Source organism: Vipera berus, assembly GCF_964194415.1.
Source record: "Vipera berus genome assembly, chromosome: Z".
Classification (NCBI taxonomy): Eukaryota; Metazoa; Chordata; class Lepidosauria; order Squamata; family Viperidae; genus Vipera; species Vipera berus.
In genome coordinates this window covers 42248040-42273089 of record NC_138205.1, presented here as the reverse complement: position 1 = coordinate 42273089, position 25050 = coordinate 42248040, and the positions used below count along the sequence as shown (strand labels likewise).

General features: G+C 40.3%; 1 protein-coding gene across 2 annotated transcripts in view; it reads left to right on the top strand.

Moving 5' to 3' along the window:
- Positions 1-5595: 5595 nt before the first annotated feature.
- Positions 5596-25050, top strand: part of ATXN7L3 (ataxin 7 like 3) — a 34903-nt gene continuing 15448 nt past the window's right edge. For both annotated transcript variants that reach the window (XM_081343814.1, XM_081343813.1), the window contains exons 1-6: positions 5596-5853; positions 18853-18976; positions 19261-19393; positions 20484-20655; positions 23005-23102; positions 24704-24726. In XM_081343814.1, the coding sequence (XP_081199940.1) occupies positions 18926-18976; positions 19261-19393; positions 20484-20655; positions 23005-23102; positions 24704-24726 (477 nt within the window). In that variant the 5' untranslated portion in view covers positions 5596-5853; positions 18853-18925. The remainder of the gene's footprint in view (positions 5854-18852; positions 18977-19260; positions 19394-20483; positions 20656-23004; positions 23103-24703; positions 24727-25050) is intronic.

Sequence of the window (25050 nt, the reverse complement as noted above, 5' to 3'; positions counted from 1 at the left end):
GAAGACCATAGCCTTGACTATACGCACTTTTGTTGACAGGGTGATGTCTCTGCTTTTTAGTGTGCTGTCTAGATTTGTCATGGCTTTCCTCCCCAGGAGCAAGCGTCTTTTAATTTCTTGGCTACAGTCCCCATCTGCAGTGATCTTGGAGCCCAGGAAAATAAAATCTGTCACTACCTCCATTTCTTCCCCATCTATTTGCCAGGAATTGAGAGGGCCAGATGCCATGATCTTGGTTTTCTTAATGTTTAGTTTCAACCCAAGTTTTGCACTCTCCTTCTTCACCCGCAACAAGAGGCTCTTTAGTTCTTCTTCACTTTCTGCCATTAGAGTGGTATCATCTGCATATCTTAGGTTGTTGATGTTTCTTCCAGCAATCTTAATTCCAACTTTTGATTCATCTAGCCCTGCCTTTCTCATGATGTGCTCTGCATATAAGTTAAATAGGCAAGGTGACAGTATACAGCCTTGCCGGACTCCTTTCCCAATTTTGAACCAATCAGTGGTTCCGTGTCCAGTTCTCACTGTTGCTTCTTGGCCTGCATATAGGTTTCTCAAGAGACAAATAAGATGGTCTGGTATGCCCATCTCTTTAAGAACTTGCCAGAGTTTGTTATGATCCACACAATCAAAGGCTTTAGCATAGTCAATGAAGCAGAAGTAGATGTTTTTCTGGAACTCTCTAGCTTTCTCCATGATCCAGCGTATGTTAGCAATTTGATCTCTAGTTCCTCTGCCTCTTCGAAATCCTGCCTGTACTTCTGGTAGTTCTCGATCCACATACTGCTGGAGTCTAGCTTGTATAATTTTAAGTATAACTTTACTAGCATGAGAAATGAGTGCAATGGTGCGATAGTTTGAACATTCTTTGGCACTGCCTTTCTTTGGAATTGGAATGTAAACTGATCTTTTCCAATCCTGTGGCCACTGTTGAGTTTTCCAAATTTGCTGGCAAATTGAGTGTAGCACTTTTACTGCATCGTCTTTTAAGATTTTGAATAGCTCAGCTGGAATACTGTCACCTCCACTAGCTTTGTTGTTGCTCAGCTTTTCTAAGGCCCACTTCACTTCACATTCTAGGATGTCTGGCTCGAGGTCAGTGACCACCTCATTGTGATTATCAGGGACGTTAAGCTCATTCTTGTATAGTTCTTCTGTGTAATTTTGCCACCTCTTCTTAATCTCTTCTGCCTCGGTTAGGTCCCTGCCATTTTGGTCCTTTATCATGCCCATTTTTGCATTAAACGTTCCCTTCATTTCTCCAATTTTCTTGAAAAGATCTCTGGTCCTCCCTATTCTATTGTTTTTTTCTATTTCTTTGCATTGTTCATTTAAGAAGGCATTCTTATCTCTTCTAGCTATTCTTTGGAATTCTGCATTTAATTGGGCATATCTTTCTTTTTCTCCCTTGCCTTTCGCTTCCCTCCTTTCCTCAGCTATTTGCAAAGCTTCCTCAGACAGCCATTTTGCTTTCTTGCATTTCTTTTTCTTTGGGATGGTTTTGGTTGCTACCTGTTGTACAATGTTGTGAACCTCTGTCCATAGTTCTTCAGGCACTCTGTCTATCAGATCTAATTCCTTAAATCTATTTGTCACCTCTACTGTATATTGAACAGGGATATGATTTAATTCATACCTGACTGGCCTAGCACTTTTCCCTACTTTCTTTAATTTAAGCCTAAACTTTGCAAAAAGAAGCTCATGGTCTGAGCCACAGTCAGCTCCTGGTCTTGTTTTTACTGACTGTATAGAGCTTCTCCATCTTTGGCTGCAGAGCATATAGTCAATCTGATTTCTGTGTTGACCGTCTGGTGATGTCCATGTGTAAAGCCATCTCTTGGGTTGTTGGAAAAGAGTGTTTGCTATGACCATCGTATTCTCTTGACAAAATTCTATTAGCCTGTGCCCTGCTTCATTTTGTACTCCAAGGCCAAACTTGCCTGTTATTCCAGTTATCTTTTGGCTTCCTACTTTAGCATTCCAATCTCCCATGATGATAAGGACATCATTTTTGGGTGTTAGTTCTATAAGGTGCTGTAGGGCTTCATAGAACCGGTCAATTTCATCCTCTTCAGCACTGGTGGTTGGGGCATAGACTTGGACTACTGTGATATTGAATGGTTTGCCTTGGATTCGAACTGAGATCATTCTGTCATTTTGAGGGTTGTATCCCAGTATTGCTTTTCCTACTTTTTTATTGACTATGAAGGCTACTCCATTTCTTCTGAGGGATTCTTGCCCGCAGTAGTATACCTGATGGTCATCTGAATTAAATTCACCCATTCCTGTCCATTTTAGTTCGCTGATACCTAAGATGTCGATGTTTAGTCTTGTCATCTCTTGTTTGACCACGTCCAGCTTGCCTTGATTCATGGATCTTACATTCCAGGTTCCTATGGAGAAAGAATCTTTACAGCATCGGACTTTCCTTTCACCACCAGACATATCCACAGCTGAGCGTCCTTTCGGCTTTGGCCCAGTCGCTTCATTCTTTCTGGCGCTACTAGTACTAGCCCTCTGCTCTTCCCCAGTAGCATATTGGACGCCTTCCGACCTGAGGGGCTCATCTTCCAGCGTCATATCGTTTTGCCTTTTGGTACTGTCCATAGGGTTTTCATGGCAAAGATACTGGAGTGGTTTGCCATTTCCTTCTCCAGTGGATCATGTTTTGTCAGAACTCTCTGCTATGACCTTTCCGTCTTGGGTGGCCCTGCACGGCATAGCTCATAGCTTCATTGAATTACGCAAGCCCCTTCGCCACGACAAGGCAGTAATCCATGAAGGGGCCTGTCCAGCCTAGATGAGTTCAAATCACCAGGACCAGATGGATTACACCCCAAGGTTCTCAAGGAACTGGCAGACGTGATCTCAGAACCACTGAACTATATTTTTCAAAGATCCTGGAACATTGGGGAACTACCAGAGGACTGGAAGAGAGCTGATGTAGTTCCCATCTTCAAAAAAGGGAAAAAAATAGACCCAGGAAACTACAGACCTATCAGCCTGACCTCAATACCTGGGAAGATTCTGGAAAAGATAATCAAACAACAAATCAGCGAACACCTTGATGCGAACAAAGGTATCACTAAAAGCCAACATGGGTTTGTCAAAAACAGATCGTGCCAGACAAATCTTATTGCATTCTTTGACCAAGTGACAAAACTAGTGGACCAGAGGAATGCTGTAGATATAATTTACTTGGACTTCAGTAAGGCATTTGATAAAGTAGATCACAACCTACTACTTGATAAGATAGAAAAATGTGGGTTAGATAGCATCACCACCAGATGGATTCGTAGCTGGCTGACAGGCCGTACTCAGCGTGTGGTCCTCAATGGAACTGCATCTACATGGAAGGAAGTGTGTAGTGGGGTGCTCCAGGGCTCTGTTCTGGGTCCAGTGCTCTTCAACATCTTCATCAACGATTTGGATGAGGGGATAGATGGGGAACTCATCAAATTTGCAGACAACACCAAGCTGGCAGGAATAGCCAATACTCCAGAAGATATGCTTAAAATACAGGAGGATCTGGACAGACTCGAACACTGGGTGCTATCTAACAAAATGAAATTCAGTTGTGAAAAAAGTAAGGTTCTACATTTAGGCAGGAAAAATCAAATGCACAGGTATAGTATAGGTGGTACCTTGCTCAATAGTAGTAACTGTGAGAGGGATCTCGGAGTCCTAGTAGACAATCACTTCAATATGAGCCAGCAGTGTGCTGCAGCTGCCAAAAAAGCCAACACAGTGCTAGGCTGCATTAACAGAGGGATAGAATCAAGATCACGTGAAGTACTAATACCACTTTACAATGCCTTGGTAAGGCCACACCTGGAATACTGCATCCAGTTTTGGTCACCACGATGTAAAAAAGATGTCGAGACTCTAGAAAGAGTACAGAGAAGAGCAACAAAGATGATTGGGGGACTGGAGGGTAAAACATATAGGGAAAGGTTGCTGGAATTAGGTATGTGTAGTTTAACAAAGAGAAGGGTGTGGGGCGACATGATAGCAGTGTTCCAATATCTCAGGGGCTGCCACAAAGAAGAGGGAGTCAAGCTATTCTCCAAAGCACTTGAAAGCAGGACAAGAAGCAATGGATGGAAACTAGTCAAGGAGAGAAGCAACCTAGAACTAAGGAGAAATTTCCTGACAGTTAGAACAACTAACCAGGGGAACAACCTGCCTCCAGAAGTGGTGAATTCTCCAACAGTGGAAGTTTTTAAGAAGAGACTGGCCAGCCACTTGTCTGAAATGGTATAGGGTTTCCTGCCTGAGCAAGGGGTTGGACTAGAAGACCTCCAAGGTCCCTTCCAACTTCTTCTTCTTCTTCTTCTTCTTCTTCTTCTTCTTCTTCTTCTTATTATTATTATTATTATTATTATTATTATTATTATTATTATTATTATTATTATTATTATTACTATTATTGCCTTGACTATACGCACTTTTGTTGACAGGGTGATGTCTCTGCTTTTTAGTGTGCTGTCTAGATTTGCCATGGCTTTCCTCCCCAGGAGCAAGCGTCTTTTAATTTCTTGGTTGCAGACCCTGTCTGCGGTGATCTTGGAGCCCAGGAAAATAAAATCTGTCACTACCTCCATTTCTTCCCCATCTATTTGGGGACAGTGTACAAATATGTACACTATTTGAAATACTGAACTACTTTAGCATACATTAAAAGCTAGCCTCTTGAACTTTTTTTTCCTTTTAACTGAAAATCCTTCACGAAGAGATCTGAATCCAAATAGATCTGTCAATCACATACATACACAATGTCCCTCAAGTTAAACTAGGGGTCTGCATTTTTCAAACTTGAATTAGTACTGTAATTGCATCTCTGTATGTTGGAATGCAGGCTAAGCTCTGCAAGCAGAATTTGAGAGGACAAACAGTGCTTAATTTTCGTGATGGGAAAATAAGTGAGGGTTCAAACCTGGAAATCCTATTTTGGTGTGTTTTCTTCCCAGTCCTTTCCAGAAGTGTGGAAAATTTGCACAAGTCTGAGAATTCTGGGTAGCATCGGATCGGGAAGAGGCTGCTGAAGTTAACTCAAGGGACATTATTTTCCACCTAACTACATGGATTCCAGACCTGAATACCTGGGAAAGAATTGGCCGGAGTGGTAGACTATAAGCAACTCCTTCGCCCTGGTTCAGTGGCACGTTTTGCATTTGTTTTCCAAAGTTAGGGTCTAGGCGGGGCTCAGGAGCGAGGGCTAGGGTCTAGGAGCGAGTTCATCAGCACAAAGATGCGAGTGCGAGTTCATATATCCGCCAGGTTTGAGTTTAAGTGTACACGCGCGCACGTTGTCCCTTCCCCATAACCCCGGAAAATTCTGACATTCTACATCAAATGTAACAATGTACCAGTAAGCAGCGACTCCTCGACAACAACCTTGATGACAGAGAGACGGGGAGGAGAAAAGGAAGAAACAGAAACCACGTCGGTTGGTCGCTTCCTTCGCTCCTCCCTTAAGAGCAACTCCATTGGGCGCCCTTCTCCCCACATCTTTTTTCTGCCCTCCTCCGGTGCCCGCCCCGTGACCAGCATGTTCGGTTGAGTCTCTATTGCAAAAGGTGTTTCCCCCTTCCCTATTGCTACCGTCAGTGTCGGAACTGCTGTAAAAGAAAAGGAGGCGGATGCGTTAGGCCGGAGTGACCTATCCATCTGATCGACTCTCTCTTTTCTTCTTCCTGCCAGGGCCCTTGCGTTGAGCTGGGGCCCGGTGAGGAGGGGGCATGGCTGCTTCGCCTGGGGCCCGGCAGGCCGCCTGGGAAGCAGCCACGGGCCATCAAGGGGGAGGTGGTCGATTGTGAGACTTCTCTTCCTCTTCCTGCCCCGTGTGTGGAGGTAAGTAAATGGAAAGGGGAGGGCAAAAATTTGGGGAAGGGAAAGTAGGTCTATGGGCTGCTATGGGAGGGGTAATGGTCAGGCAAATAGGCAGGGATGGGGTGAAGTAAGAAATGGGGTGGATAAGAAGATGTGGGATGGGGATTGGGCAGGAAAACAATTGTTTGCTTGGAGACCTGATTAAAAGATAATTAAATTTTTGGAGGAGCAGCTACTAACCAGCATTGTTCAATAAAGCCTCTGTGATAAAAAAAAGAATTAGGGATTGCTTTTGAATTTACCCTGGTTTACAATGTTTCAGAACACTGGATTATTCACTGCTGGACACTGAAAGGTTGGTTAAAGGGAACTTTGACCTGATATAACATTATAGAACAACTTTCTTCATTGTATAAGATGGAGTAAATTATTGGAGACAAGCTTAACAAGAATTAGCACAGGATAGTGGTTAGATATCACTGTGCAGGAGAGGCTCGATTAGAAATCTCTAGTTACAAAACTTAGTAAATAATCTTGGGCCTGGCTCACATACATAGTTTAGTCTACTTCTCTAGGTTGTGGTCAAGATAAAATGAGGGAAGAAACAACTTGTGTCCTCTGATTTTCCTGAAAGAGCAATAAGATATAAATGTAGCAAGCATACCAATTTTTACTGCACATATTAGACCTAGCTTATCTCAGAATGTGGAATGTTGGGAACATACAGCTGAACATTTCCAAAGCAAATGCTCTACTATTGGGGTAAACCAGAGCAATCCTTGATCTGATAAGGCAGTTGCTGAGCTAGTGAGGAAGAGTAACCAACTAGGTCTGGATGAGGGCAGAATGTGACTGACAACTCCTTTTACCAAATGAAATATTTCTTGAAGGATGTGTACAAGGGCAGCACCCAGGATAAATGAGAATGAAAAAGTGAGCATGATAAAAGCAAGGATGAAAGCCCCTTTTCTCAAAGTGGCACTCCCCAGATGCACTACAGCTGTACTTTAGCTGTATTAGTGGGGTGGAAAAGATGTTATTTGCGATTTACCTACAGTCATGGACTTCATACGGACAACTATAATGAAATATGGTTATCCTTTTTTAAAAAAATATTTATGTAGAAATTTTTGTTTATAAATATGAAATCCTAGCCCTATGTAAATTCTTCCCTTTTTTGCACCCCAACAGATTTAAAATCTCATCTTCAAATTTTTTTTTACTGTGGATGTAATTTGCCCAGTATTCTTCAATATCTTCATAAATGACTTAGATAAGGGAATAGAAGGGGAACTCATCAAATTTTTAGATGGCACTAAACTGGCAGGAGTAGCCAACACCCGAGAAGACAAGCTCAGGATCCAAAAAGATGTTGACAGACTTGAACAATGAGCCCTATCCAGCAAAATGAAATGTGGAGAAAAGCAAAGTTTTACACCTGGGCAGGAAAAACCAAAGGTACAAGTACAGATTAGGTGAAAAACCTGGCTCAAAAACAGTAACTGTGAGAGGGACCTTAGTGGACAATGAGCCAGCAGTGTGCAGCAGCCACCAAAAAAGCTGTTGTATAAAGAGAGGCATAGAATCAAAATCATGTGAAGTATTAGTACCGCTTTATAAAACCTTAGGCCACATCTAGAATACTGCATCCAGTTTTGGTCACATTACAAAAAAGATGTTGAGATTTTGGAAAAAGCGCAAAGAAGAGAAACTTAAGATGATCAAAGGCCTGGAGACTAAAACATATGAAGAATGGTTGCAGGATTTGGGTATGGCCAGTCTAGAGAAAAGGACAAGGGGGGGGGGGACATGATAGAAGGATTCCAGTATTTGAGAGGCTGCCACAAGGGAGGCGTTCAGTTTATTTTCCAAAGCACCAGAAGGCAAGACAAGAAATGATGGATGGAAACTAATCAAGGAGAGGAGCAACCCAGAATTAAGGAGGACAATTATCCAGTGAAATAGCCTTCAGACATTGTGGGTGCTTCATCACGAGGTTTTAAAGAAGAGTCTGGACAGCCACTTGTCTGAAATAGTATAGGGTCTCCTGTTTGAGCAGCGGGATGGACTAGAAGACCTCCGAGATCCTTTCCAGCTCGATTCTGATTCTGATGCAATATCATTGTTGTGGTTGTAGTGTAGATACTTAAATTCATGGAGATCTCATTTAACAATCGTAACCCACTTGGTGAGGAAAAAGTATATTGTAGTCAAAATAAGCGGAAGTATTTGATGGTTTTGTGAAAATCACTGGGGTGGGGAAAGGAATAAGAGCTTTTTTATACTTCCTAAGTTGAAGCTGAAAGTAATTAGTCCAAAGTACCCAGCTGGTTTCCATGCCTAGGGAAGGAACTAGGACTTGGGGTCTCCTTCATTTCAAATCCAGTACTTCAACCTATCTCATGAGTGACTCTCATATTCATGTATAAGTATTCTTTTTTATCTCTTCTTTTTTTACTTAATTAAAGGCAAAAATATGGTATGAAGTAGAAGACTCAGCTAAAGAAGATAATACAATTAGGAGGAGCTGACAGTAGATATTCAGAAAGGTCTGGAAACTGATGGATATAATAAAGAAAGGCTGAATTGGATTAAGGGAGGAGTTGCTTGGAATTCAGAGAAGGCATGGAAGGCACATAATAGCTCTGAATGAATTGTTTCCCAACTTGATTCCAGCAGCCAACTTATTCAAGTTGGATAGTGGTGACAGGAATTATAGGACAGAAAATTTAAGATCAATTCCTTTTATTGGGGTTTCTCTTTTGCAATTAAGCATTATTATCTGGTCTTGTTTTTAGACTTCTATCAGAGCACAGAAAATGTTCCATTTATAGTTACTTCATCTTTGTTTTTCAAGTCCTATCTCTTTGTAATTCAAAATAGGACTTAGCTCCAACACTTATTTCCAATGCTATTTCTTTCTAGAATGTGAGGTGTAATAATTGAAAAGGTAAAATTTCCTCAGAACAGAGCACAAATTCGTTTTCCTCTGATGAGTAACTGTGACTTGTACCCCGCCCCCCCTTGGTTTGAGAATAAAGCCATCTGGGGAGGCTCACATTTGTTCCAGGCAGGGTGCTTGTGCAGCATCCAGTGTAACCAGTATAAAGACTGTACATTTGAGCATCAGTTCGGTTTCTGCACTGAAGAGATAAACCTGTGCAAGAGAAGGGCAGGCTCCAAATTAATCTTACATGGTATTTAAGTACCTGGTGGACATATCAGCTTTTGTTGACCTGAATTGATTCTGTGGCTTGAAAAATAAATTGAAAAACAACTGAGGAGAGCCACTGATACAGGGTTGCTGTTTTTTTTGAAACACACACCAAATTTAGATATTTTAACTATTGCAAGATTTGGTGGCACAGGAACCAAGGAGAGAGTTGATGGTAGTAAAAGCAGCATATTTTGAGGAAGAGCTGTGAAGCAGTGAGGGAGATTAAAAAGGGAGATACCAAAGTCCAGGACGGGGGGGGGGGGCAATTGGAAGTGAAAGCTAGGCTTCAAGAGATGCTGTGCAATAAATAGCCAATTTAAATAAGAACTAGATTAATTCTTATTTTCAAGTTGTAAAAGTGGCCCAAATAGATGGTAAAATTGACCACCATTGTGTAGTCTTGGTAATGACAAAAGTGGTGGTCTGGTTTTTTTTTATTTTATTCATTTATAACATAAAATGAGAAAATAGAAAAACAAATAGTAGGGGACAACAGTAGGGAATGGGAAAAGAGAAAGGGAAAACAAAAAAGTGTGATGAAAAGGAGGGGAAGAAACAAAAGGCATTGACTTCCAACTCTTTGTTGCAGTAAAATCAAACGTTAGAATCCAATCTCAACTTTTTACATTTCTATAGTAGTATGCACTAGCCATTTCTGTATCAGCAAATCAGTCTAATCGGTGAAACCCAAAATTATCATATCATTTATTTTCCTCCTCAAGCACAAAGTCCAGAAGCGGTTTCCAAATAGAAATAAAGGTGCTTATGTTCATTTCTTTTATCAGCACAGTCAATTTGGTCCATCTCTGCTAGTTCCATCAGCTTTTGTAAACATTCGTCCATGGTAGGAATCGAGGCATCCTTCCACTTTTATGCATAGAGCAATCTTGCTGCCATCAACCATATAGAGTTCCAATTTTTTTTCCAGTTCTCTTTTCATTAGACTGAGGAAGAAAGTTTCTGGTTTAATATTTATGTTCACTTTAAGAATTTTCTGCATTAATGTATGAAACCTACTCCAATATTTCTTTGCCTTATCACATGTTTAGAGTTTAGAGTTTTATTTGATTTATATACCGCCCTTCTCCTTGGTAGGGACTCAGGGCGGTTCACAGGGCATATATAAAAAAGACAATACAAAAATTAAAAAAGATTAAACCCATGCCCAATTAAAACAGTAATACAGATTTAAAAACAATTAAAAACCCATAATCCCCCATCAGGCCAGACCAGCTATTTCAAACAGGTGGGTCTTCAGGCCCCGACGGAAAGTTCGGAGGTCTGGTGCCATCCGGAGCTCCACCGGCAGTTGGTTCCATAATGCCGGAGCGCCCACAGAGAAGGCCCTCCCCCTGGGGGCCACCAGTCCACCATAAATGATGAAAAGTCCCTTCTTTACAACATTCATTTGAAATACCTTTATACGTTCTAGATAACTTATCTGATATTAAATACCAGCGATACATTTTGTAAAATTTTTCTTTCAGGTTATAATTAAATGTGAATTTTAAGCCTTTTATCCACATATTCTCCCATTGTTCAAGCATCACATTATACCCAAAATTCCTTGCCCATTGGATCATACAGTGTTTTACATGTTCATTTTCCAAATTCAATTTTAATGACATTTTATAGACCTTGTCAATTATATAATCATCACTACCATATAGTAGGATTTCCAATTCATTTTTAGCAAACTCAGAACCATGGCCTTTTTTGTCTAATTTAAATCATTCCTTCATTTGTTGATATGTAAACCAGTGACAAGCGTGACCGTCTACAGTTGCAAGAAAAAGTATGTGAACCCTTTGGGATTATGTGGAGTTTTGCATGAATTGGCCATAAAATGCGCTCTAAACGTCATGTAAGTCACAACAATAGAAAAACACAGTCTGCTTAAAATAATACTACACAAACATTAGCTGTTGTCATGTTTTAATTGAACATAAGATGGAAACATGCACAGTGCAGGGTGGAAAAAGTATGTGAACCTTTGGACTTAATAACTGGTTGACCCTCCTTTGGCAGCAATAACCTCAACCAAACGTTTCCTATAGTTGCAGATCAGACCTGTACAATGATCTGGAGTAATTTTGGACCACTCCTCTTCACAAAACTGTTTCAAGTGTAGCAATATTCTTGGGATGTCTGGTGTGAATCACTCTCTTAAGGTCATGCCACAGCAGATGGTCGTACGTTTTCCTGCAAAATGTCCTGATAAACTCTGGAATTCATTTTCCCATCAATGACAACAATCCGTCCAAGCCCTGAGGCAGCAAAGCAGCCCCAAACCCTCTGCCATGTTTTACAGTGGGGATGAGGTTTTGATGTTGGTGTGCTGTGCCTTTTTTTTCTCCACACATAGTGTTGTGTGTTTTTCCCAAACAACTCAATTTTGGTTTCATCTGTCCACAGTATATTTTCCCAGTAGTGCTGTGGAACATCCAGGTGCTCTTTTGCAAACTTCAAACGTGCTGCAATATTTTTTTTGGACAGCAATGGCTTCCTCCGTGGTGTCCTCCCATGTACTCCATTCTTGTTTAATGTTTTCCTTATTGTAGATGTGTCAACAAAAATGTTAGCATGTGCCAGAGATTTCTGTAGGTCTTTAGCTGACACTCTAGGATTCTTCTTTACCTCATTAAGCATTATGCGCTGTGCTCTTGCAGTCATTTTTACAGGACGACCACGCCTAGGGAGAGTAGCAACAGTGCTAAACTTTCTCCATTTGTAGACAGTCTGTCTTACCGTGGACACATGAACATCAAGGCTTTTGGAGATACTTTTGTAACCCTTTCCAGCTTCATGCAAGTTAACAATTCTTGATCGTAGGTTTTCTGAGAGCTTTTTTCTGCGAGGCATGGTTCACATCAGACAGTGCTTCTTGAGACCAGTAAACCCAAAACAGGTGTGTGTTTTTAAAGGGCAGGACAGCTGTCAGTAACACATCCAATATCATCACACTGGTTGGAGTCAAGGTTGGCTCACTCCTGGCTCCAATTAGCTCTTGCAGAAGTCATTAGGCTAGGGGTTCACATACTTTTTCCACCCAGCACTGTGAATGTTTCCATCTTATGTTCAATTAAAACATGACAACAGCTAATGTTTGTGTAGTATTATTTTAAGCAGACTGTGTTTTTCTATTGTTGTGACTTACATGACGTTTAGAGCGCATTTTATGGCCAATTCATGCAAAACTCCACGTAATCCCAAAGGGTTCACATACTTTTTCTTGCAACTGTAATTCTAATTCTTCCCTAGACTTGAGGATGAGGTCTCCAGAATTGAAAGATACTATTTTACCATATGTCACCAGTCCGGCTTCTCCACCATTTCTTTTCTAAAAAAAGCTTCTTGGGATAACCAAAGGAGCAGTTTTGTAAAAAAAAAACAACCTTTGTTTTATATTTATTCCAAACTCTTAATATGGTGCACCTAATAAAATGATTATTAAAATCAACATTTAATTTAACTTTATCATACCATAAATACCCATGCCATCCAAACCTTAATTAATGGCCTTCCAAATCAAGTAGCCTCTTATTCTGGAGGTCCACCCACTCTTTTAACCAAACCAATCAAAATACAATTTCAAATCTGGTAAACCCAGATTCCCTCTTTCTCTAGCATCTTGCAGTAACTTGTATTTAATTCTTGGTTTCTTTCTTTGGCATATACATTTAGAGATATCCCTCTACCTCTGTTTAAGTGGAATATCCGTTGCAAGTATTGGTATTGTCTGGAACAGAAAGTTTATTTGGTAAAACATCATTTTAATTACTTAAATTCTGCCCAGTAATGATAAACGTAGTTTGTCCCATGTTTGTAAATCCTTTTTGATATCACTCCAAAGAGGTACATAATTATTTTGAAACAGGTTTGTGTTTGTCAACATAACCCCCAAATATCTTCCCTTTTTCTCAACCTTAAAATCAGACCTTTTACTCAGTATATCACTATCCTGGAAGAATATATTGTTGATCAACATTGTTTTCTGTTTTTTTTATTTTAAAACCTGCTAGAACCCCAAACTCATTTAATTTCCTCAACATATATTCTATCTTATTTTTTGGGTCCTGCAGGAATATAATCAAGTCATCAGCAAATGCCCTCAATTTATAAACTTCTTTCTTGATATTTATATCCATTATTCTCTCATCTTGCCTAATATTTCTATTTAAAACTTCCAATACCAAAATAAATAACAAGGGGCATCCTTGTCTTGTACCCTTTTGAATGTCACATCGATCAATTAAATCACTATTAATAACAATTTTTGCTTGCTCAATAAAGAACAAATAAAGTTCTCTCCAAAGTCCATTTCTTCCAGGACTTTAAACATAAAAGTCCAATTTAAATTGTCAGCCTTCTCTGCATCTAGGAATATTAAAGCTGCCTGTTTCTCATGGTATTGTAAATATTCAATGATATTCAGAACAGTCCTCACATTAGTGGTCTTCTAGTGTTCCACATGGACAACTTCTTATTTGGCAGCTGAATTTAGGCATGGATAGGTGTCCAGGATGAAGGGAGGGTGATTCCAGATGGCTGGCTACAGGGAAGCATTAGATCTGGGTATCCTATAATGTCCAGGTTTTGTTTTGTCTTTGTTAAGCTAATGAAGGCTGCATCTGGTGTTAAAGGAGTACTTCCCCCAACAATAGGGTGCCAAAGGAACCTTGAAATTATTACTAAGCTTTGCAAGCCCATCCATTCTTTGTAAGCAAGCTCTATTAAAGATTAAGGGATGGATTTCTCTTGAGCAAATCCATCACAATATAGGGTGTATGTAAGAGAGAGACAGAGACTGGTTTATTTGCATCTTTTAGTCTATCAACTACAGATGACAACTCCCTTATATTAGAGAAAGGGCAGTTTTGTGCGGTGTTTTCATGTATATATGGATTACTTTCTCATTTCTCAGTGCCAATCTAACCCCGCCCCATGGGGGATTTTTAAAAACCGACACCCCTTTTTAAAAGGTTCTAACCTTGCAGTGATGTAGTAAACATAGATTACATTATTAGTTGGCATCTCATTTTAAATGTCCTGTAAAACAGGACATTGCAATGTTTAAAAAGCCATGAGTTATACATGTTGTTGTTGTTAGCTGCGAAGTCGTGTCCGACCCATCGCGACCCTATGGACAATGTTCCTCCAGGCCTTCCTGTCCTCTACCATCTTCTGGAGTCCATTTAAGCTCACGCCTACAGCTTCAGTGACTCCATCCAGCCACCTCATTCTCTGTCGTCCCCTTCTTCTATTGCCCTCGATCTTTCCCAGCATTAGGCTCTTCTCCAGTGAGTCCTTCCTTCTCATTAGGTGGCCAAAGTATTTGAGTTTTAGCTTCAGGATCTGGCCTTCTAAAGAGCAGTCAGGGTTTATCTCCTCTAGGACTGACCGGTTTGATCGCCTTGCAGTCCAAGGGACTCGCAGGAGTCTTCTCCAGCACCATAGTTCAAAGGCCTCAATTCTTTGGCGCTCAGCCTTTCTTATGGTCCAACTTTCACTGCCATACATTGCAACTGGGAAGACCATAGCCTTGACTATACGCACTTTTGTTGACAGGGTGATGTCTCTGCTTTTTAGTGTGCTGTCTAGATTTGCCATGGCTTTCCTCCCCAGGAGCAAGCGTCTTTTAATTTCTTGGCTACAGTCCCCATCTGCAGTGATCTTGGAGCCCAGGAAAATAAAATCTGTCACTACCTCCATTTCTTCCCCATCTATTTGCCAGGAATTGAGTGGGCCAGATGCCATGATCTTGGTTTTCTTAATGTTAAGTTTCAACCCAAGTTTTGCACTCTCCTTCTTCACCCGCAACAAGAGGCTCTTTAGTTCTTCTTCACTTTCTGCCATTAGAGTGGTATCATCTGCGTATCTTAGGTTGTTGATATTTCTTCCGGCAATCTTAATTCCAACTTTTGATTCATCTAGCCCTGCCTTTCTCATGATGTGCTCTGCATATAAGTTAAATAGGCAGGGTGACAGTATACAGCCTTGCCGGACTCCTTTCCCAATTTTGAACCAATCAGTGGTTCCGTGTCCAGTTCTCACTGTTGCTTCTTGACCCGCATATAGGTTTCTCAAGAGACAAATAAGATGGTCTGGTACTCCCATCTCTTTAAGAACTTGCCACAGTTTGTTATGATCCACACAATCAAAGGCTTTAGCATAGTCAATGAAGCAGAAGTAGATGTTTTTCTGGAACTCCCTAGCTTTCTCCATGATCCAGCGTATGTTGGCAATTTGATCTCTAGTTCCTCTGCCTCTTCGAAATCCTGCCTGTACTTCTGGTAGTTCTCGATCCACATACTGCTGAAGTCTAGCTTGTAGGATTTTAAGCATGACTTTACTAGCATGAGAAATGAGTGCAATGGTGCGATAGTTTGAACATTCTTTGGCACTGCCTTTCTTTGGAATTGGAATGTAAACTGATCTTTTCCAATCCTGTGGCCACTGTTGAGTTTCCCAAATTTGCTGGCAAATTGAGTGTAGCACTTTTACTGCACTGTCTTTTAAGATTTTGAATAGCTCAGCTGGAATACTGTCACCTCCACTAGCTTTGTTGTTGCTCAGCTTTTCTAAGGCCCACTTCACTTCACATTCTAGGATGTCTGGCTCGAGGTCAGTGACCAACTCATTGTGATTATCTGGGACGTTAAGCTCATTCTTGTATAGTTCTTCTGTGTAATTTTGCCACCTCTTCTTAATCTCTTCTGCCTCTGTTAGGTCCCTGCCATTTTGGTCCTTTATCATGCCCATTTTTGCATTAAACGTTCCCTTCATCTCTCCAATTTTCTTGAAAAGATCTCTGGTCCTCCCTATTCTATTGTTTTCTTCTATTTCTTTGCACTGTTCATTTAAGAAGGCATTCTTATCTCTTCTAGCTATTCTCTGGAATTCTGCATTCAATTGGGCATATCTATGTTTTTCTCCCTTGCCTTTTGCTTCCCTCCTTTCCTCAGCTATTTGCAAAGCTTCCTCAGACAGCCATTTTGCTTTCTTGCATTTCTTTTTCTTTGGGATGGTTTTGGTTGCTACCTGTTGTACAATGTCGCGAACCTCTGTCCATAGTTCTTCAGGCACTCTGTCTATCAGATCTAATTCCTTAAATCTATTTGTCACCTCTACTGTATATTCAACAGGGATATGATTTAATTCATACCTGACTGGCCTAGTGCTTTTCCCTACTTTCTTCAGTTTAAGCTTAAACTTTGCAAGGAGAAGCTCATGATCTGAGCCACAGTCAGCTCCTGGTCTTGTTTTTACTGACTGTATAGAGCTTCTCCATCTTTGGCTGCAGAGCATATAGTCAATCTGATTTCTGTGTTGACCGTCTGGTGATGTCCATGTGTAGAGCCGTCTCTTGGGTTGTTGGAAAAGAGTGTTTGCTATGACCATCGTATTCTCTTGACAAAATTCTATCAGCCTGTGCCCTGCTTCATTTTGTACTCCAAGGCCAAACTTGCCTTTTATTCCAGTTATCTTTTGGCTTCCTACTTTAGCATTCCAATCCCCCATGATGATAAGGACATCATTTTTTGGTGTTAGTTCTATAAGGTGCTGTAGGGCTTCTTAGAACTGGTCAATTTCATCCTCTTCAGCACTGGTGGTTGGGGCATAGACTTGGACTACTGTGATATTGAATGGTTTGCCTTGGATTCGAACTGAGATCATTCTGTCATTTTGAGGATTGTATCCCAGTATTGCTTTTCCTACTCTTTTATTGACTATGAAGGCTACTCCATTTCTTCTGAGGGATTCTTGCCCGCAGTAGTATACCTGATGGTCATCTGAATTAAATTCACCCATTCCTGTCCATTTTAGTTCGCTGATACCTAAGATGTCGATGTTCAGTCTTGTCATCTCTTGTTTGACCACGTCCAGCTTTCCTTGATTCATGGATCTTACATTCCAGGTTCCTATGGAGAAAAAATCTTTACAGCATCGGACTTTCCTTTCACCACCAGACACATCCACAGCTGAGCGTCCTTTCGGCTTTGGCCCAGTCGCTTCATTCTTTCTGGCGCTACTAGTACTAGCCCTCTGCTCTTCCCCAGTAGCATATTGGACGCCTTCCGACCTGAGGGGCTCATCTTCCAGCGTCATATCGTTTTGCCTTTTGGTACTGTCCATAGGGTTTTCATGGCAAAGATACTGGAGTGGGTTGCCATTTCCTTCTCCAGTTATACATACTGGTATGTAAAACCTCTGCCTGAGAATTTGAATACAATTTTTTTTAAAGATGCATTTTTGGATCCTGTAATTCTTAGAAGAAAAGAGAGGTTTTGAGTAGCACTGATCAATATCAGTGATGCAATGGTTCTGTTTTTCGTGTATGTTAATGTTAGATTTTTTTATCCCATATATATTTTTATCCCATACACACAAACACACACACACACACACCACATCCACCCCAGTTCTTTTATTAACACAATGCATAGCTGATTTGTGAGCTCCCCATCTGAGCTTGTTGATCTACAATTTCAGCCTAAGTTTTTACATGGTCATTCTCTTTTTTTTCAAAAGTAGGTAAGAGCTCATTAATATAGATGCTTCTGCCTCTCTCCTCATCCCTCCCCTTCAAAACCATTGAAATGTAGATTGCCTCTTTTTCTGCTCTGGGGCTCCATATTAGTAAAGCTTTTACTGTGCAGCACAAGCTTGCAAGATTTTTCTTTGCGCCAATTTACAGAAGGATACAACTTCTGATTGGTCTCTGAACAATCTCAGAAAAAGAGAAACAGGAGTCAGCAAAAACTTTTGAATCCTGGAAATAGCTAGATTACAATCTAGTTTTATCTAATCTGGTATCTTTCAAAAGAAAGAAAAAGAAAGAAAGCTGTTTAGGGACCTTAGTTTCTATGGAAGTGTGCTGGGGAGCTTAAGAGGAGTAAGTCAGAAGTTGGTGGATGAAGGTGAAGGTGTTGATTTGGAAAGGCCATCAAACAGATTATTTTCAGATTTCTGTTTTTCTTTCTTGCTGTTGCCTGCATTTGACAAGTGCCTCACCTCAATCTGACAGTTACCTCTTGAGGCTGTTTGGAACGCTTACCTTACATCTGTGCAGAATTTAAGGCCATAGATGTCAGTCTGTTTCCACAAAATGCCATGAAATTTTACAAAGTAGAGGAGAAAAAGAAGCATGGTATATTTACATTATAAATCTCTAATAAGATTTATACCCCATCTTTCTACACAAAGCAGAGCTAGAGCAAGGAATGAATATCTATATTGCACTGCTATCAACAAGTGAGAGAGGATGGCAATCTGGCAGTTTGATTAATTTCCCAGGAATTTGTCAGGTAGTCAGAGGTCATGGATGCCCTCAGCATGTACTCAGCAACATAGAACTTGTTAAGTTACCATCTACAATAGTTTGATGGATTACATGAATTCAGAGGCTGAGCCCTGTGTAGGAGGCCATAATTCCTTCCCATTAATACATTGCCACACCATAGCAATAGCATTGTCAACTGGGGAGGCAAAGGAATATGGTTTCCACCAGTAGTAGAACCTATATTAAACATTGAGAAATACTTTCAAAAACTGCTGCAGGCAAGGGCTACTTGTAAAATAGATTTTATAAACTTCTTTCAAGAATGGTTTTTCAAAAATGGCTCTCAATCCTCACCCAAAGTGCACTTTTCAAAATTATTGGTAATTTATAGGCATTATCAATTAAAACTGTCATTAATATTTCTGTCCTACATAACATCTTACTCACTGCTTTCTTTTCCATTGTGAAAGTAAGATTTTCTTGAAGTGATAATTGAATATTTTTGCCTGTCTTCATTTAGGGGCACCCATTCCCATTTCAGTCTTGCCTCTACTATGTTGCATTTTCAGCATCTTTTCTGATAGCTGTTGCAAATGAAAATGGAGGAAATGACTTTGTCGGGCCTGGATAACAGCAAATTAGAGGTAAGTTGCAAAGCTTTTGATAGAGCAAAGCCAAGAAAAAAAATCTTCCAGTTCTTTTGGACAGAGTGAAGAGCCCACTATAGTCAAAGCTTAGCTTAGATGTGTATGCTACGAGTCATCCATCTGACATTTGTATATAGATATTAAGGAGATTTTTTAAAATGTCATGCTTCCTGAAAGTGAATACATTCTCTTTATATTGGGAAATATAATATATAATGTACAGATCTCCCAATGTCCCTTGTTCTTGCTGTTAAGAAATTTTTGGTCTTGTTGCCTTGCAGGCTTTGGCTCATGATATTTATACTGACTTGATTGATGATGCTTGCCTGGGCTTGTGCTTTGAGGTACACCGGGCTGTCAAATGTGGATACTTCTTTCTGGATGATACAGACCCTGATAGTATGAAGGACTTTGGTAAGTGTGTGTTTTAGCCAGTGCCCCTTCTTATATTTTCTTACCAGGAATGTTGCTTAGGTGTAAAACCTTGCTACATGGCATAATAGGACATACTATTTCAGGATTATTATATACATTGGATTCATACAAGACATTAAACATGCTTCTCTAAAACTTGTCTACAAAACATATTTGTTTTGTTATGTCTGACATTTGTCTAGGATACATTTGTGTAAACCCAGCTATAAACTTATCCTCAACTAAGCATACACAGCTGCCAGTTGGGGTGCTATTTTTTGTGTGTGTTTAAAATCAGACATACTTGCTGCCTCATAACCTGGCTCACATCTGCACACAGTGTTACGCTCTGTCTCTTTGTAGCTGAGCTGGTGACAGCACCTGACTGTATATTTTTTGGCTCAGAAGCTAAACAGAATTATGCTTGATTTGTACTTGGATGGAAGATGATCAGGAATGCTGGATTTGTAAGCTAGTCTGGGAAAGAGAATGAATTATCCTCAAAGAAGGCAATGGGGAATTGCTTTTGTATTGTTGCAAAGAAGATTACACTATCCATGAAGTTACCAGGAACCCAGCTTAACTCAAAATAATTTCTTTTTGTGCAAGAAGTTTAAACAAGAGAGAAAACTGTTTTGATGAATTGAACAATACTAGTTTAGCCCAAAATTTTATTTTTTATATATATCCTACAATGCTCCCCACTCATCCAGCCACTGTTTTAACTTTTATTGCCTAATAATGGTAAGCTAGACAAAGATCATTCTACGATTATCCAAGGAGCTTTGAGAGAGTTGAAAGAGTGATACATATGTGTCTGCTGATCAGAGCTATTCTAGTATCTGGAGGCTCTTGCCTCCCCCTCTGTGATTGAGAATTGTTCTGGTAGCAGCAGTGATGACTACATTGTAGGTCAGTATTCTTCTTGTAATGCTTATCTTAAAAGAAGGGCAAACTGGACTGCTTTTAAACTTCTGTCAATCTAAACTGCTACTCTTTGGTGAAGTTCTTGAGATGCTTACGTATGTAGCTCTTTTCCTGGCTATTTGTTCAACTGAGAGACATCCTTACTTTCTTTTTTTTGTTACAGAAATTGTGGATCAACCAGGCCTGGATATTTTTGGCCAGGTCTATAACCAGTGGAAGACTAAGGAATGTGTGTGCCCAAACTGTAGTCGAAGCATTGCTGCCTCCCGCTTTGCCCCACACTTGGAGAAGTGCCTTGGTATGGGTCGGAATAGCAGCCGTATTGCCAATAGGAGGTGAGGACATGAGAATGCTCTGAATGTTAGAGGTCTAGTAGGAAAAGAGCTGAGACCAAGGATGATTTGCTTGAAAATCAGAAGTATCAGAAGGAGAAAAGAAAATCCAACTTTGAGATTCCTATGATTGTACTGTTTTATGTTTATTCTATATGCTTAAAGTAATGCATTATTCACTGTCACGCTAGCCTAAATTATGCATGAACTGATGCATTTTTGCATCATTTTACTTTTGTTTGCCATGGTGAAGAACGTGGAGATATCAAAGGCAATTATTCAATGGATTATGAAGAAAACAAGGGAACTCCATAAAAATATCTATTCCTGCTTCATTGATTACCCTAAAGGTTTGGATTGTGTGCATCACAACAAACTGTGGCAAGTTCTTAGAGTGGAGAACCAGACCAAATTACCTGTCTAAAAAACCTGTCAAGAAGTAACATTAGAATCGGACATGGATCAACTGATTGTTCAAAATAGGGAAAGGAGTATGATAAGGTTGTATATTGTCATCTTGCTTATTTAACTTAAATGCGGAATACATCATGCAAAATGCCAAGCTCAATGAATCACAAGCTGGAATTAAATTTACTGGGAGAAATATCAACAAACTCAGATATGCAAACAATACCATTCTAATGGCAGAAAGTGAAGAGGCTTGAAAGATCCTCTTGGTGCAAATGAAAGAGGAGAGTAGAAAAGTTGGTTTGAAAACCAACATTACATAAAATAACACCATGGCATCTGGTCCCATCACATCCTGGCAAACAGAAGTGGAAGAAATGAAAGCAGTGATAGATTTTGCTTTGGGCTTCAAGATCACTGCAGGTGGTGACTGCAGCCATGAAATTAAAAGACTGTGCTCTTTGGGAGGAAAGCTATGGCAAACCTATACAGCACAATGAAAAGCAGAGACATCACTTTGCTGACAAAGGTTTGTATAGTTAAAGCTATGGTTTTTCCCAATAGTAATGTATTACTGTGAAATTTGGACCATAAGGAACGCTGAGCACCGAAGAATTGATGCCTTTGAATTGTCATTTCAGAGAAGACTCTTGAGAGTCCCTTGGACTGCAAGGAGATCAAATCAGTCAATCCTAAAGGAAATCAACCCTGACTGTCCTTTGGAAGGACAGATACTAAAACTGAAGTTCAAATATTTTGGCCACCAAAGGAGAAGAAAAGACTAATTGGAGAAGATTCTGATGGTGGGAAAGATTGAAGGCAAAAGGAGAAAGAGATGGCAGAGGATGAGGTGGTTAGATAGAGTCATCGATGCGATGAACATGAATACAGGAGACAGTGGAAGATAGTGGAGTTTGGTGTGTGCGTTGATCCATGGGGTCACAAAGAGTTGGACATGACTTAAACAATAAAATAGGCAATCAAATCCATATTTCTGTATGGTACCTCTGCTCCCACAGCTGCTAAAATATGGCAAGGGATAGCCTGTAATTGCAAAATGTTGACCCCTGAAGCAAATTCTCTGCTTGTACATCATGATGGAGGAATGCACTCAGCACAATGTGAGAGTTTTGACTTCCTGTGGCATTCCAATTAAGAGACTGAGCTGCAAGTCAAAAAAGCATTTGGTACAAGTTTTATTTTTTGCATCAAATTGTCAATTCTTAGAACAAAAAAACTCTTGGGTGTTTTAGCTTCTTATTTCCACTGAAGTTTGAATCTGTATTGACCTACCTCACTGGCTTGCTGACAAGTTTCATCAGAAATGCTATCCAGTCTGTAAACCAGCTTTCCCCAATAGTGGCTGCTGAATTCTGGAAATTAGAATCCATACGTAGATAGCATCCAGGTTGAGGAAGCATGCTGTACATTCTAACAAAATATAGTAACCTCAGTTGGTAATTAAGACATTTGCTTGTTTGGGCTGGACTTTGTCTTTTAATATATTTAATCCTAAAAGAGTTTCCAACTTTCTACCTACTTTCTATTATACTACTGCAATTAATGGGCAATTTGGAATAATTGTATGGAAGGACAGCAAGCTCCATTCAGTAGTATTACTCAAGACCAATTTCTCAATTGTGAATATTGTGTTGGTGGGTCTGATTTTCTAGGTTTCAAAAAGACAGAAACATCAATCTTGGAAGCCTGAACTCTGCTCATCCTTTTCATAGGATTTATACCCATTTCATATAATACACTTGCCAATCTTCTTTGAGCTTCCTCATTGCCTGGCAATGCCATGGAGCAGTATTACACTTTCTGGCAGTCACCCTTTGCATGAGTTAGTGGCTTGGAGAATAGAAAGTGGCAATTCTAATTGCAGTCTTTCATCCCAAAATAAAAAGAAAAGCACGCTTTTTCTTCTTGTTCTCCCTGCTGCAGGATAGCAAGTAGTAATAACATGAACAAATCTGAGAGTGATCAAGAGGACAATGATGACATAAATGATAATGACTGGTCATATGGATCTGAAAAGAAAGGTAAGCTGAAACAAAGATGGGTTTATGTGCATGGTCTTTTGTAAAGATAGAAGTCTCTTTCTAGAATGAGGAATAGATGTTGAATTTGGCTGCCACTTCAGTCAAATTCTGATGAGAGATCTTTAGAAGGCTGTTTTGGTGGAATTTGGTGGGTTCAAAGGGACAATCTTGCACCTTGAGCACTTTGAGATATGAAGTCTAATGCAAAAGATTTTGATTCAAATAAGGTACCTAACTTTGGGGGCAGGGGAGAGAGAGGCTGCCAATGCCACTGAGTTATTATTGGCCAATTTTATACTACTGTGGGTCTAAAGACATAGTTTTCAGAAATGACCTTAAGAGAATGAAAGCACTTTGACTTGCTCTGATGGATATATGTTGTAAAGGAACAGATTAATTATTAATTATGGTAATGTTCAACCTACAACCATAATGGGCACTATCTATTACAGTCATAGTGATGACTGTTATGTGAGACAGACTTACTTAATGACTCTCACCCCTGCTCTCCCTAATGCCACTGTTAGGTAAATGTGCAGGTCGTTAAGCATGCATGGGTACCTCATGGGTGGAGGAGGCACTGTGAAGCCCGCCACCTAGCTGAGTCCATAAAGAAGGCAAACAAGCAGTGAAAACCCTTGCAAAACCAAAATCAGCCTAGAAGCGGGAACAGCGCAACTAGATTAAGGTCTAGCGTTGTGTTCCAATGCCAGAGAGGCTCCCAAACAAGCCTCCATGCTTGGCCAATGAAACCACACTTGAGGTAGTAGGCTTTGCAGAAGTGTATGCTTGGTATTGTTATACCACATAAATCGCATGTATTCTGTTGATAACCCATACGTCACTAGTTTTTGTTCTATGACATTATGCCAACTTGATGGAAAATTATCAGTCTTTATTAGTTGAAATAAACCTGAGGGGGATAACTTAATATACTAATCAAAGTTTAATATCAGCCTTCATGCCCTAACTTCAGTTTTGCGTATCTCTGTTTCTAATTTGAGACAAGAATGAGCTCTCTGGTTAGAAGTATAGACTCAGGACTTTGGTTTGTATTACTTCAAATGCATTATTTCTAACATACAGATCCACATAGGCCAGTGATGGCGAACCTTTTAGAAACTGAGTGCCCCAAAACCGGCCCCTGCTCCACTCCTGCTCCACCCCAGCTCAGCCTCGCTCACCCACGGGGCCACCCACTGCATCCATAGCCCACTGCAGATTGCCCAGGTGGCCCAGCAGTGCCATGGTGGCCATGCCCTCCGCCCGCACTCTGCAGCATCATCTGCACATAATGGGGCACAAGGGCGGAGTCTTGTCACTGCTGCCCAGCTGCCATGTACTTGGCTGCACTGCTCCACGCCGGTTGTGCTTGGGGGAGCGACTCTCCTCTGGGTGGGCCTGCTGGTGAGGAGGGGGCCACGGGGGGAGGTGGGCCTGGGGCAATGGCGTGAGTGCCCACAGAGAGGGCTCTGAGTGCCACCTCTGGCACTCGTGCCATAGGTTCGCCACCACTGACATAATTCTTGGACCAAAATTTAAGCTTGAAAACGTTTTAAGGGGATGGTATAATAAAATATCTCCTTTTTTAATCTAATTAGCAAAGAAGAGGAAATCGGATAAGGTAAGTGCATGCCTACCTTTAATATTGATTTAGTTATTAAAGTGACCATTTTAAAATCTTTTTCAAAGTTAGAAGTTAATAGAATTGAAGGTATACCTTATATACCTTCTCAAGGCTCTTATAATAGGACAATTTCTCAGTTCTCAATCCAATGCACAATAGATTTCGAAACCCAGGTTTCACAAATAATGTAAGATCATGAAAACTGAGAGAAATCAGTGCATCTACTCACTTTCATGATCTTACATTATTTGTGAAACCTGGGTTTCGAAATCTATTGTGCATTGGATTGAGAACTGAGAAATTGTCCTATTATAAGAGCCT